We start from the raw sequence: 15054 nt of genomic DNA, 5'->3' as shown, positions 1-15054 counted from the left end.
AAAAAAAAGATTTACTTATGTATATGTGTGTGCCTGTATGACACACATGTACAGGTACCTATAGGGGGCCAGAAGAGGGACTTTGAGCTCTTGGAACTGGACTTAGGTGGATGTGAGTTTCCTGACGCAGATGCTAGAACCTTAGGTTCTCTGGAAGAACAAGAAGTATTCTTAAAACCACTGAGCCATTTTTTTTTTCTGGTCCCTCAAATATTTTTGTTAAAAATAAGCAAACAAGCCGGGCAGGGGTGGCGCACGACTTTAATCCCGGCACTTGGGAGGCAGAGGCAGGCGGATTTCTGAATTCGAGGCCAGCCTGGTCTACAGAGTGAGTTCCAGGATAGCCAGAGCTATACAGAGAAACACTGTCTCGAAAAAACAAAACAAAACAAAAACCAAACAAACAAACAGTGTTTACTTTAAAGATCAGTTTACTTTTTTTTTTTAAGCAAAAATCAGGAACTTTTTTGTCTTTGAGCAGTTGGCCTTTCTTTTATACCCATCTTGATGCTAAGATGATTTACCTAGACGGGACAGTCTAGAAAAGCCTGCAGGAAAGGAAGATATGTAGGAATAAAGAAGATAAAAGCAAGAACTGCAGCCCATTTGTACCTGCAGACCCCCTGCCAGGTCGGGGCTGATGAGGGTACTCAGATGCACATGAACTTCGGTACTGTGTGTCTGGCTAAAAGAAAAGAAAAGGCATCTTAGGATGAAGCTCAAAAGGCACTTGTTTGAGGCTTACAGAGTATATTAGTTCCTTTTCTGCTGCTTTGAAAAAACACCATGAGCAAGGTGACTAAAAGAAGGAACAGTTGTTGAGTCCATCAAGGCAGGGAAGCAGAAAGAATGGTGGCAGGAACAGCTGAGAATCTGCATCTTAAACTGCAAGCAGAGAGATCTACCTAGCAATTGGTGGGAGTCTTTAAATTCTCACACACCCTCAGTTGATAAACTTCCTCCAGGCAGGTTATACCTCCTCAACTGTCCAAACAGCCTCACTGGCTAGGGACCAAGTACTCAAATGCTCCAGACTATGGGGAATATCTCACTCAAACCACCACACAGAGGAAAACCTTGACATTAACGATGAAAAATTCATCTGCCAACTTGTATTGAATTCCAAGTAGAATATTCCAAGCTAGATAGATGGTCATAAAGCGATTTGCTAACTTGTAGGAATTGCGTGTTCTACAACTATTACTTCATCTTTAGGAAAATGTTAGCATTTACAAATCCATATGGTGTAATGTTGCAATCAGATACAAAAAGATATTTTGACTCCACTGTGTTGAGATTGCAGGTTTTCAACACCATAGCTGGCCAAAATAATGCCATTAGAAGTTACAGGGTCCCATTTAAATAGAAATCAACACTGAGGAAAGTACAGGGGAAGGTACCTAGAGATTTCATGTTCTGCAGCAGTTTTCAGAATGGCAGCATTGTAGCTCATATACCCAACCTGACCCTTGAACCATCTAACAGTGGTGGGAGTTTGTATGTTTCACAGGGCTCCCATAACAAATGACCACAACTTGGGCAGCCAAAAAAACCAGAAAGGTGAGGGATTGGTAGATTGCTTTAGGGGTCACATGGTAGTAATTGCAATGACTTAACATGGCTGTTGAAAAAGTAAAAAGCAAAAGTTAGCCATAGACAAATGAGCTTGGTGACTCTGCTTCAATAAAGCTTTATTATGCAGGGCAGTGGTGGCTCATGCCTTTAATCCCAGCACTTGGGAGGCAGAGGCAGGCGAATTTCTGAGTTTGAGGCCAGCCTGGTCTACAGAGTGAGTTCCAGGACAGCCAGAGCTGTATAGAGAAACCCTGTCTCAAAAAACCAAAAAATAAAAAAGTACAAAAACAGGCAGTGGCCCTTGTAGAACTCATGGACTGAGGTCTATTGACTCCTAGCCTAGACAAAAGCACCAAGGAACAGGGTTCTAGTCAATAGCTCCAGGCCTAAGGCTCAGCACTCACACTTTCAGTTATATTGAGCAGCTACTTAATCTTTATGATAGGAAATAGGGAAAACAATGCTAGGGCAGGCAATTTTTACTGTTATAAAGTAAACTTATTTTTTAAAGAGACTTCGAAGTACTTTCATATGTTCAGTTTTATTCCTAAGGCAACTAAAATTAAATTTTGAAAGGAAAGAACATATAGAACATAAACATTGCTTAATAAATGTTCTGAATCTAATTATGAGACCAGTTCAGACGTTCTTAGGCTTCCAGGATTCATAGTGAACCTATGAACCAAAACTTTATTTCTCTTTTGGCCTTTTCTGTGATTTTCCTCTTAACTCAAGCCTCATGAAATTCTGAGTTGAACAGTGCTTTTCCAAACTCACGTCATCCTGGAACTTGTGAATATGACAATTTTGGGAAAACCATTTCTTTCCAGAGTAATCAAGTTAAGGTGAAATATTGTCTTAGAGTGGACTATAAATTCAATGGCTGTTATCTTTTAATTTTTATTTTATTGTAATAGGCATTTTGACTGCGTGTATCATACCAGGAAGTTATTGTGAGCTGCCATGTGGGTCTTGAGAATTGAAAACACAATGTTTTTAACCATTTAGATAGCTCTAACCCCAACTGTCTTAACCACTGAGCCTGCTCTCTAACCCTATCTGTTTTAACCACTGAGCTGTTTTTTAAATTAATTCTTCTTTGTGCCTATGAGCAGTGTGAGTGTGTACCCACACGTGTGCACATGGCAGGTTCCCACCTTTGGTGTGGTTCTCAGGAGCTGCCCATCTTGTTTTGGCAACAGAGTTTCTCACTGAGATTTTGGGCTTATCTATTACACTAGGCTACACACCCATCCTGCCAAGCATTGCAGGCAACCACAGAAGCCTTAGAGAGGCAAGAAAGCTTTTCTAAAGTTTGCAGAGAGCTTCCAGTTTCTGTAACTTTAGGAGTGACACATTTCTGTTTTGGCTGCCCATGTTGTGGTCATCTGTTGTGGGAGCCCTGTAAAACATAGAAATACAAGCTCCCACTATTGTTAGTAGATGGTTCAATGGCCAGGTTGGGTGCATGAGCTACAAATGCTGCCATTCTGAAAACTGGAGCAGGACATAGAACCCCTGGTTAAGCACTCAGTGTGAGCTCAATCATTTCCCTATGCTTGGCAAGCCCTCTCGCCACAAAGCAGATGAGGTAGGAACCATGTACTGACCTACAGGTGTGCAAGGTCACATGGCCCCGGTTCTCAAGATTTTTTTCAAGTACTTCCTTAAAAGTAAAAGGGCTAGTAAGTGCATAATAATTGAGGAGGCAAGTGTCAGCCTTTAACACTATCAGGAAGTGGGCCAACTCAGCTCAAACTCCAGGTCCTCCACCTGACCCCACTTTACAGTGTAAATTGCACAAGAGGAGGGAAGACAGCCAAGACAGAAAAGTCAGGCTGAGCAGGTATGCAGTGGAGCATGTTGTGTGCTTATGTTCAGAGTATGTTGCTGAGATTTTTATTTTATAAGTAGGGCATTTTACCACCAAAAGAGTGAGGCAGGGTACCACTTAGGATTTTAGGAAGATATACCTAGAATGGTATTTTATCACTAGAACATCCAACTAATAGAGTTAATCAAGCCACTAGATAAGTCCTAAGTTTGTCAAACATAGTCGTCCCCCCCAACCCCACTTCTTTCCCCAATTATCAAAGACAAATAGGAGCTTGAGGCAGAAGGGTTAGGAGTTCAAGACCAGCATGTGCTATCTGAGACACTGTGTTAATCCGTCCAAGACAGATAAATAGGAAGCACTTTACCAAAAATGATTGAGTTGTGTTGGGTCTAGAGAAGACAGGTAAAAGGAGCCTCTCTTGGGGCTGCTGGTTAGGCTCGTCCACCACTGCACTTCGGGCTCTGCTGGAGTCACCATGGGATTTCTGCAGAGGAGACGAAAATCACAGAAACAGCTGTGTCCTGGGAGCTGCCCCTGCTCCATATTAACCGTGTCCCATATCAGCAGCTGCTGTGGTCCCCATTCCTAAGCAGCTCCGACTTCACGGTCATGGCTAGAACCCAGTTTGTTTTTGTCAGAGGACAGTGTGATTCAAGGTTAAGTTCTACAGGACTAAAGTTAAGAACAAGGTTAAGTCCTACAGCCTGCTGGTGAGAGCTCAGAGTAATAAGCCTGGGAAGGCGGGGTGAAAGGCTTACTGTTGGCCTCTGTGGCCCCATGGCGCTCAGGTGTTCTACTTCAGCTGTTCCAATAGGTGGCAGCAGATTGTTCCGACCCAAAGTCATTGGTGAGGGAGAAGAGAGTGAGTCTGCTGTCCCTGGACTGAAGATCCCAGCAGCAAGACCGATATGTGAAAGCAAAGTTGTAACAACACAGATGAGAAACTCAGTAAACCAAGCCCTCAATTCAGTGTGCTCAGGAGGCGTAAAGCCACCTAGATTTTCAGAATAGGGGCAGCAAAGAGGTTTTTTTTCTTTTCTCTCCTAAATTTCACAAATGTAACTCTTCAGCTGAATCAATAGAATGATCTCATCCAGTTTTATATTTCACCAAAACTTAAATAAAACTTTGAAGCCGGGAGTTGGTGGCGCACGCCTTTAATCCCAGCACTTGGGAGGCAGAGGCAGGTGGATTTCTGAGTTCGAGGCCAGCCTGGTCTACCGAGTGAGTTCCAGGACAGCCAGGGCTACACAGAGAAACCCTGTCTCGAAAATCAAAAAAAAAATAAATAAATAAAAATAAAACTTTGAGTTGGATTAAACCTGCAGACAATGCACTGAATGACTACACAGTCATTAGTTTGAGCATAGCCTCAGTCTTCTACTGAAGCCTGTTCTATGACGATTCTCATAATTATTGTTACTAGCTTTACCAGTTTCAGAGAGTCTGAGTTTGAAACCTACACCCGGGGTCCTCTGAGGATTTCTTCTGCAGGCCATGGTGTTCCAGCGCGTGAGTGGCTCGTGCTGATGGGATGAAGGGTACGTGGTGGGGGATTGCGCCTCCTGGCAGACTGCGTTGTATATGACAAAGATGATGCACTAAGCTCCATGGCTCGGTTTGGCCAATTTCGGTTTGAAAGGACGGAACTGGACCCAGGCCTCATAAGTAGCTTGTCATCAAGATCTCTGGTGGCCAAATCAGAAACCCACAATGAAAATCACTACATAAAAGAAGAGAGGGCTCAGGGTAAAGGGACTTAACCTGAGACATTCAGGGAAGAAAAGGGCAAACTGGCTTCTAGAAGGTTATGTAAGATTCATACACGAGAGGCTGTTTTTAAGATGGGGGGTTTGTTAAATAGCCTAGGCCAGGCTGGAATTTGATATCCTTCTGCTTGGCCTGTCAAGTTCATGGATTATAGGTGTGTACTTGACAATGGCCTGTTTTAACTCTGACTTCCTAGAATGGAGATGTGGGCAGGAGCCCAAGATCCACTTGTTCAGTTATAGGAAAAGCAAGGCTGCCTCAGTGCTTCCCACTCAGGGGCCTACAAGACAAAAGTGTCTTCAGGGTTAGACACTGAGACATCAGTGGAGCTCTCATTTTGATATTGAAATAGTGAGTTAAGTTGCAGGGGACCCAAAACCCTCCTCTAAGCTCTGTGGACACTGCACACATGTGGTGCATATACATATGTGGAAGCAAACCAGTTAAACACACAAATAAAAGAAACCTCTAAAGTGCTAGTAAATTGGAACCTAATTACAGTTCAGTCTGGAGCCTTGAAGCTGGGAACAGTCAAAAGGTCCCAGCCACATGCTGCCAATAGGAGCAGAGCAGTGGATCCCTGTAGGAAGACCCGAAAGCTGTCCACGTCTCAGGCCTAGCACCTTGGCATTCTCCTTTCCAAATCCTCCAACCACCAAGGCACTGATACAAGCCAGGCCTCATATGCAGTCTACTCTCACTATGCTCTAGTTAAAAAGGCATGCATGGCCTTTAGCTGCTCTCCATCAATGTCCCATTCTGTCATATCCTCTTCTGTCTGTCTGTGGGTTCAACTGCCATCTCTTGCTCAATGACCTTTAAGTCAGTCGCTGAATCTGGTCTCTTCCACATTCTCTCTAGGTGGCCCATTACTCAAACAGAACCCAAAAGAAACTCATATTTCCCATAAAGCAGATGTCCTGAGCTTGAAATCCATGTTTTTACTTTGATTCCTGTTGCTACATTATCTCCTATTCTCCGTCATTTGACCTCCACTGAATGGCAGAAATCGAATGCTTGAGAGAAAGTATCTGGCCGAGCTCTTCTGTGGTGCTGTTCACTCACTCCTTGACCTGCACTAGTGCTGACTGCAGACCCCACAGCTCTTGCCTGAGTTCTGGTGTGGATTCCTTACTCTCAGTTTCTTCTGGCAGTGGAGTCTGCCTCAGCCCCTAATGTATGGTACCCAGATGAAGCTAGTGAGAAAGGCTAGGGAGAAGAGAGTGAGTCTGCTGTTCTGGAACTGAAGATCCCAGCAGCAAGACTGATACGATAAGCGAAAGCAAAGTTGTAACAACACAGATGAGAAACTTAGTAAACCAAGCCCTCAATTCAGTGTGCTCAGGAGGCGTAAAGCCACCTAGATTTTCAGAATAGGGGCAGCAAAGAGGTTTTTGTTTTTTGTTTTTTGTTTTTTTTTTTTTTCTGGTGAGAGTGCTGGATACTTTGGCAGTTTCTCAAAAATTAAACACACACCTGTTTTGGCATCTTTTTGCTTCTAGGTATTGACTCAAGAGAAATATGGCTATATGTCCTCAAAAATGACCTATGCAAAATACATATAGTGTCTTTCTGCATAATAAACCCAACCCAGAGGTAACCTAGTGATCACAGTGTAGATAAATTAGGATGCCCAATTACAGTGGTCATGTACAACACAGGGACAAGTACCAATGTGACATTCACAGCCATCCACAATCTGATCACATTTATTAATTTCACAAATTCTTCCCACTAATTTTACCATGGCCTATATAAATCCTACAATATTGTCAATGATCTTTGATCGGAAGCATTGAAGTTCTAAAAAATTACTTTTTTTGTGGGCCAGATGTGTTGGTGCATGCCTTTAATCCTAGAACTGAGGAGGCAGAACCAGGTGGATCTGAGTAGAGGACAACCTAGTCTATACAGCGAGTTCCAGAACAGCCAAGGCTACATACAGAAAGTCTCAAAAAAAAAAAAAAAAAATTCCTTTTCTGTGTGTGGGCATGCACATGTCAGTGTATGTGTGTGTGTGTGTGGTCAGAGGACACTTTTGAAAGCCAGTTCTTTCTTTCCATGTAGGACCCCGGAACCAAACTCAGGTTGTCAGACTTGGTAGTGGGCACCTGTATTCACTAAGCAATCCCTCTGGCCAGAAAGCATCGAAGTTCTGACATCTTACACTCCTAAACCAAAATGGTCTGCTTCTTCCTAAATACTTAATAATTCCCATCTCCAACTCTTTCCACATATCATTCTTCCTACCAAGAACAGCTGTGACCATCTAAATCCCTAGACACAGACTCAGCAGAGTCTTGTCCTTTAGGACTACATAGCAGTCCATGTGGGCTGCTCTCACAGGACTCAGCCACACCAGGCTGTATGTGGCCAGGTCTAGGGTATCCTTCCCAGTTACCAGCTCCCAGGCACAGAGACCTTGCCCCTTAAATGTTCTCCTCCCTGGATGTGTCTGGCACTCGGTGATGCAGAGGTGACTGGTGTTGCTTCCCTTTTCCCTCAGCATTCTACTTAACCTCTACAGTGTTTTCCAACTTGAGCTTCTTACAGGAGCTTATCCATCAGGGAGAGATTCCTTGGCTGTAGAGGCATCCCATGAATCAAGAGGCCATTCACATTTGGCTGATGACCACTTGCTTGACAGAAATTCATCTATATCAAAAGCAGACATTGGTTGGTGAAGACACCTGCTCGACTGGCTAAGTTTGCAAAGCTAGTGTTTCCAGTTAGGTTATTTATCCATTCCCCGCCCCCCCCCCCTTGTGCCTTAACTTTTAGAAGAGTTGGCCAGTAGCCCCCAAAGAGCACTGTCAAGAGAACAGGGTTCTTTGTTGTTGTTGCTGTTGTTGTTGTTGTATATTTCTAAGTGATAGCTCAACAATACAGATGAAAGCACTTAATGGCTACTCTCAGGGGAGAGGGGAGCATCATTATTGCTTACAAGAGAAAAGAAAACCTGAATAGTAAGGTCAAAAGCAAAATTTGGAATGATAGAAAAAATAAGTGCAGAGCTGGGCAGTGGTGGGACACACCTTTTATCCCAGCACTTGGGAGGCAGAGACAGGCGGATTTCTGAGTTTGAGGCCAGCCTGGTCTACAGAGTGAGTGCCAGGATAGCCAAAGCTACACAGAGAAACCCTGTCTTGAAAAACAAAACAAACAAACAAAAAAACCAAACAAAAGAGAAAAAACAAGTGCAAAGTAATGATCTTTTTTATCAGTGTATATCCTGAACTCTGCACACTTATCTTTAACTAGCCTGGAGCGCTGGTTCCATTCACATTTCTTTGTGAGTTTTCTTTCTTTTTTTTCCTTGGTTGGTTGGGCTTTTTTTTTTTTTTTTTTTTTTTTTTTTTTGCATAGGCTGGCCTTGAAGTAATGGGCTCAAGTAATCTTCCTGTGCCAGCCGTGAGTAGCCAGAAGTACAAGGTGCATGTCTCCCCATGTCCTATTTAATAATCTAAATTCCAAAGGCTTTCTAGGGGTTAATTGTAGTTGTTCTAATGTGGCCTTTAACTATCTCTTTTGTCTTAAAAATTTTTCCCTTCCTCTTTCTCTCAAGAACTAGCAGTGACCACTTCTAATCCCAGCACTCGAGAAGCTGAGGCAAGGAGGATTGTGAGTTTAAGGCTGGGCTACACAATGAAATCCTCTCTCAAAATAAGTATGTTGTTATGAAATTTCTTGCTAGAAATAATGCAACCAAGGCAAAGACCCAAGCAAGCTTCCTCTGGCAAGAACAGTGCTGGATTCTCATTCTCACAATCTGCTCTGGGGCTTACCGGATTTGAGGTGACTGACAACACTTTAGACTGCGGCACTCGAGGTAAGACCAAAGGATGCTGTTCGTTCAGCACATAGGGACTTCCCGAATCCAGTCTGGTAATTTCAACGTTACTCTCATCATCTGAGCAAAGGAACAGGATCTATTATCCATAGGTATCTTCTGATGTAAATAAAGTACTGAGAGAAAATCTCCCTGACAGTGGTTGTCTCAAAAATGGCTTCACTTAAATCTGCAGTTCAATTGCATACACCTGTGTAGTTACAACCCTCAAGCTCAGAGCGCCGTTTAAAGTGGTTTCCATGCTGACAATGGCTAGTGGCACCAAGCAAAAGGGTAAAGAGAGATCTATGACAACTTTTGGAATGTTTTACATCAGTGCTGCCTAATATGGTGTCCATAAGAGGCAATGCCATGGGACTCTTAAAATGCTGTATTCAGCAGTACAACTCTAGAACCTTGAGATCATTAATCCTGACCTCAGGTTCCATAGACAATGCTAATGAAACCAGAGAGAGTGAAATATCATGTTTTCTACAAGGAGAGCAAGTGTCCTGAAAAAGGGGCAAGTGCAACTGCATGATCAGCTCTGGAAAGACTTCCAACATCAGGACAGACACCAAATGTACAACAAAGATTGTCTCACAAACAAACCAACCAACCAAAAAACCAAAACAAAACACCCTGAATATATGAGTAAGTGCAAATTTTTAAAAACAATAATCTACAAAACCCTCTAAACTAAAATGTGAGCAGAAGGTTAAAGACATAGAAACCTAGGAGGGAAATCTGGGGCTGCAGAGACAGCTCCATAGTTAGCAACACCTGCTGCTCTCTAAAGGACCCAGAGTTTGGTTCCCAGCATCCACATCAGGCAGCTTACAACCACTTGAAACCACAGCTCTAGGGGCTTCAATAACCTCCTAGGGTTGCAGCATCAGCATGTGCACGCACAATCATTGTACATGTACACACACACACACACACATGAATAAAAATAAATTTATTTTTTTCTTTTTTTTGGATTTTTCGAGACAGGGTTTCGAGACAGGTTTCTCCTGGCTGTCCTGGAACTCACTCTGTAGACCAGGCTGGCCTTGAACTAAAAAATCTGCCTTTCTCTGCCTCCCAAGTGCTGGGATTAAAGGCAAGTGCTACCACTGCCCAGCTTAAAAATAAATTTTAAAAAGGGACAATCTTAAGTAAATACTAAGAGGATTTTTTTCTATATGCAAATTATACCTTAGTTTTAAAACATGCACAAAAATATCTTTTTATACATAAACAAAAAAATTAAAGGTTGAAGAACAAGATTGACAAGATTGAGCACAGGAACTTGTGTCCAAGAAGTGGAACGACTCACTTTGGATAACTGTTGTCTACTGAACAGTGACAACCCACCACTTTGGTAAGCGTATTTTACATATGTAAAGAAATGTGTAAGGATGTTTACAGCATTAATGTTGTAACTGCCAAATTACATTGTACTATTTTATTTTATTTTATTTTATTACTTTTGAGACAGCATTTCTTTGTGTAGCTCTGGCTGTCCTGGAATGTACTCTGTAGACCAGGCTGGCCTCGAACTCAGAAATCTGCCTGCCTCTGCTTCCCAAGTGCTGGGATTAAAGGCATGTGCCACTACTGCCTGACACATTGTACTATTTTAAAAACAAACTGGTATTCAAAATTTTTGTAGTTCAGCTGGGTGGTAGTGGTGCAAGTTCCAGCACTTGAGAGGCAGAGGCAGGCAGACCTCTGTGAGTTCAAGGCCAGCCTGGTGTACAGAGTGAATTCCAGGAAAGCCAGGGCTACACAGGGAAACCCTGTCTTGAAAAACCAAAACAAGAATTGTTTTTGCATTACATTTATTTGTTTGTGTGTGTATGTGTACATGAGCCATGGTGCTCCTATGGAGTCCTATCACAGGACAACTTGACATCTTGCTCCTTTCACCAGTGGGTTCTGGGGAATCACACTCAGCTTGTCAGGCTTGGCAGCTCCTTCACTCTCAGAGCCTCACCATCATAAACTGGGATTTTTGCACTTTTCAACACTAAGTACAATTAAAAATGAACTTGACAAATCATGTTTCTGAGTGAAACCAATATGAACTCTTGTAGTCTTCACTGCCTCTAGATCATTTCCATTATCATCATGGAATGGTTTACTATCTAATTCTGAGACGGTCCATCTTTTCATAAACAATCAGCGGTGAAGCTTGTTTCCCCATTAGCAAATTAGGCTTCAAATCATGGTAATAATTTAAAGCTCAGTATTTTCTTCCTAGTTTAGCATCTTGGTTGAGAACAGTAACAAACAGTGAGGCCTCTGAGGGCTCTAGTTAGTTCTGTGTATCTTTTGCACAGCTGGGCTGGGCTAACATGCCCTGGGTGAGGATGGCAGAGTATTAAGTTCTATGTGCAGGCAAATGCTGAAGCTCATTTGAGAAACTGAGGCCCTTTTTATACATCTGCATTTGTGAGAGATAAGAACACTGGTTATGGGCTGGAAAGATGGCTCAGCGGTTGCTCTTCCAGGGGACGTGGGTTCAATTTCTAGCACCCACATGGCAACTCACACCTGTCTGTAACTATAATTCCAGGGGATCTGACACCCTCACACAGACATACATGCAGGCAAAAAACTAATTCACATAAAAAATACTGGTTGTATTACCCAGTTACTTTTGGCTTAACAGAAAAACATAAAGCATAACAGGTTGTCATGTGACGAAACTGCAGGCTAGTTTTTTTGTCAACACAATTTAGAGTCACCTGGAAAGTGGGAACTCAATTGAGGAACTGCTTCCATATGACTAGTTTATAGATATGTGTCTGTAGCCTTTTTTTTTTTTTTATTAATGATTGATGTGGGTGGGCCCAGCCATGGTGGGTGATGCTACCCTTGGACAAGTGATTCTGGGGTGTATAAGAAAGTAGGTTAAGACTGCTAAATGGCTTATAATTGTCTATAACTCCAGTCTTGGGGCCTGACACCATCTTCCTGGCCTCTACAGGAACTGCATGCAAATGGTGCACAGACATGCATGCAGGCAAATACATGTATACATAAAAATAAAATAAAAATAATCTTTAAAAAAAAAAGAAAGAAAGAAAGATTGAACAAGCTATGGAGAACAAGCCAGAAGGCAGCATTCCTCCATGGCCTTTACTTCAGTTCCTACCTTGTTTTCCCTGGTGATTGACTAAGATCAGGACAAACTCTACCCTTTCTTCCCCAAGTTGCCTTTGGTCATGGTGTTTATCACAGCAACAAAAGCAAACTAGATAAGCTTTCTTCCTTAGATACCTGGAGGAGAGGTTGCTCTACTGGTTTGTTCCAGTGCCAGTTTGCTCTCAAGCAAAGAACCACTTGGTCTATATGGGAGACCTGAATGCAAGTGTTGTCTTTGCACCAAGTACTGGAGTGTTCATTTACAGGCTGTTCCCAGCTTCCTTTAGTCTGGAGGGCAGAGCAGAGTGGCAATGAGAACGGATAACATCCTTGAAAGGGGTTCATTTGTTGGCTCTGTGTGACAAAAGTTCATTCTCTTTCAGGGCCTTTAAGTCAACTCACTGAATTTAAATTTTAGAAATAGGGTTGTATATAGCCTGGCCTAATTTTTAATTCCTCATCCTCCTTCCTCCACCAAAGTGCTAAGACCGAGGTGTGTGCCACTACAAGCTAACCAGCTGGTTTACTTCCCGTTGAGTTTGTCTATGAAGGGGTGGGGAAGAGAGCATGAGCATGAGCTGGTGGGCATCATGTGCCAAGGCATGTGCAGAGGTCAGAGAGCAACATTAAGGAGTGAGCTCTTTCTTGCCCCCTCATGAGACTGGGGGATTGGACAAAGGTCATCCTCAGGCTTGCACACAAACATTTCTACCCGCTGAGCCCTCTCACTGGCCTGACCAGGTAATTTTAATGAAGAGCATTAGTCCTGTTCTCTTGGGATTGCACAAAGATAACATCAAATACAGCAAATGTTTGACAACTGGAATTCACAATAGCTGAGAGTGTATGCATAGATAAAGTCACATTAGAAAAATCTGGGGGGAGATGCCACTGATATTGGCATAGTTTATCACATGACCTAACAATTTTATGCATGCATGTGTGTGTGTGTCTATGTATGTATACACACACACACACACACACACACACACTCATATGCAAAAAACATAAACTACCCAAGTAACTGAGGGGAGGTCTCTCTTTCTTTCTTTCTTCCTTTCTTTCTTTCTTTCTTTCTCTTTCTTTCTTTCTTTCTTTCTTTCTTTCCTTCCTTCTTTCTCTTTCTTTCTTCCTTCCTTTCTCTTCTTTTGTTTGAGAGAGGATCTCTCTTTGCATCCCTAGTTTGCCTTGAATTCACAGAGATCCTCTTGTCTCTGCCTCCCATCTACTGAGAAGTAAAGGTGTGTACCTCTATACCTGGTTTAGGGGAATGGTTTCTTTTTGTTTGCTCATGTTTTGGGGGATATGGGGGTGGGAGGAGGGAGGGTTTCTCTGTGTAGCCCTGGCTGTCCTGGAACTCACTCTGTAGACCAGGCTGGCTTTGATTTTCTGCCTCCCAAGTGGTGGGATTAAAGGAGTGTGTCACTACTCCTAGCTTTGGGAAGGATTGGGTTCTATGTAGTTAAGTTGGCCTGAAACTCCTGACCCCTTCTTTGCCTCTATGCTGGGATCATATGCATAAACCGTCGCACCTGGCTTATTCTTACATCACTTTAAAACAAAATTAATCTGTGGTGTTGGAAGTCAAGAGGGGCTTCTGGAGTGTTGGTAGCATTCAATTCTTGATTTGGATGCTGCTGATTCAGGAATATCTACTTTAAAATTATTTTATTTGTATGCAGTATTTGGTATTGAACTCAGAACCTTGCACATGCTAGGAAAGTGCTCTATCACTGAGCTACATCCCCACCTCAAAAGTATTCAATTTGAGGCTGGAGAGATGACCCAGCAATTAAGAGTACTTGTGGTCCAATTAAGAATACTTCTACCTGGCTACCTAGTGAATTTGAGTCCAATCTACATTGTCTCAAAACAACTATTGGTAGACTTTTGCTTCTAGACAAGATATAACAGTGACAAGATTTACTTACTCATTTGCTTAAAATAGTCAATAATGCCATAAAACATTGGCTTTCATACAGTGGACAATGGATAATAATACAATAAATCCTGGAAATATAAACAAATAAGGTAAGGCCTATAGTTGCCTGAGATAGTTTCCAAGATCAAAAACTCAAAGATAAAAGACAGGGAAATACAACTCACAAGGTGTCAGAAGCAAGACCACAGGTAGTAACAGGTTTCAAGTTCCCCTACATCCCGCTTTTGCCAGGGTCTCACCACATAGCCCAGGTTGGTCTTGAACTCAGCATCCTTCTACTTCAGCCTTTGAGTATTGGTAATACGGGCATGTGATAAAACACCCAGCATTATTCTATTGTTTCAAATCATGAAAGTATAAAGATCATACAGATCAACTCTGAGCTCACACTGGTAAAATACAGTGAATAAAGTTAGTAGCATCCTGATGAATGAGAAGGTACAGCATGCAGTGTCACAAAGAAAACAGAAGGGAAAAAAGAAATTTGAAGCAAGGTTGGTGTTTATTAAAAATAATAAATTTATTAATATAGACTTGAGAATGGGCATTAAGGGGAAGAGGAGAGAGACAGACTATTACAAGCAGACAGACACAACAAAAGCACAGACGTACACACACCCAGGGCAGCGTGAGCCTCAGAGAGGATGGCCTAACAAAAAGGGTTTTAAAGCCTAAGTTATTTGGGGGTTCTGTAATCAGACAGATCCACTTCTGAGTGACCCAAGTCATGACAGACAATTAGAAAAAGGAAAAAAAAACCTAAAGAAATAATAGCTGGGGCTGGTGAGATGGCTCAGTGGGTAAGAGCACCGACTGCTCTTCTAAAGGTCATGAGTTCAAATCCCAGCAACCACATGGTGGCTCACAACCATCTGTAATGAAAATCTGATGCCCTCTTCTGGTGTGTCTGAAGACAGCTACAGTATACTAATTTATAATAATAAATAAATCTTTAAAAAAAAAAAA

The 15054-nt window shown here is 42.3% G+C and overlaps 1 protein-coding gene across 7 annotated transcripts in view; it reads right to left on the bottom strand.

Moving 5' to 3' along the window:
* Positions 1-15054, bottom strand: part of Fam149b1 (family with sequence similarity 149 member B1) — a 35701-nt gene that overhangs the window by 1224 nt on the left and 19423 nt on the right. For 6 of the 7 annotated variants that reach the window (XM_031360864.1, XM_031360863.1, XM_031360866.1 and 3 more), the window contains 6 exons: positions 8968-9092; positions 7734-7837; positions 4876-5100; positions 4171-4294; positions 3777-3896; positions 613-685 (listed from right to left, as the gene is read on the bottom strand). In XM_031360864.1, coding sequence (XP_031216724.1) covers positions 613-685; positions 3777-3896; positions 4171-4294; positions 4876-5100; positions 7734-7837; positions 8968-9092 — 771 coding nt within the window. Of the gene's footprint in view, positions 1-612; positions 686-3776; positions 3897-4170; positions 4295-4875; positions 5101-7733; positions 7838-8967; positions 9093-15054 lie in introns of those variants that run through there. The other variant, XM_031360870.1, reaches the window with a different exon arrangement.

This window comes from Mastomys coucha, unplaced genomic scaffold, assembly GCF_008632895.1.
Source record: "Mastomys coucha isolate ucsf_1 unplaced genomic scaffold, UCSF_Mcou_1 pScaffold9, whole genome shotgun sequence".
In the NCBI taxonomy this organism is placed as follows: domain Eukaryota; kingdom Metazoa; phylum Chordata; class Mammalia; order Rodentia; family Muridae; genus Mastomys; species Mastomys coucha.
The sequence above is the reverse complement of the archived record's forward strand: the minus strand, read 5'-3'. Positions and strand labels throughout refer to the sequence as shown.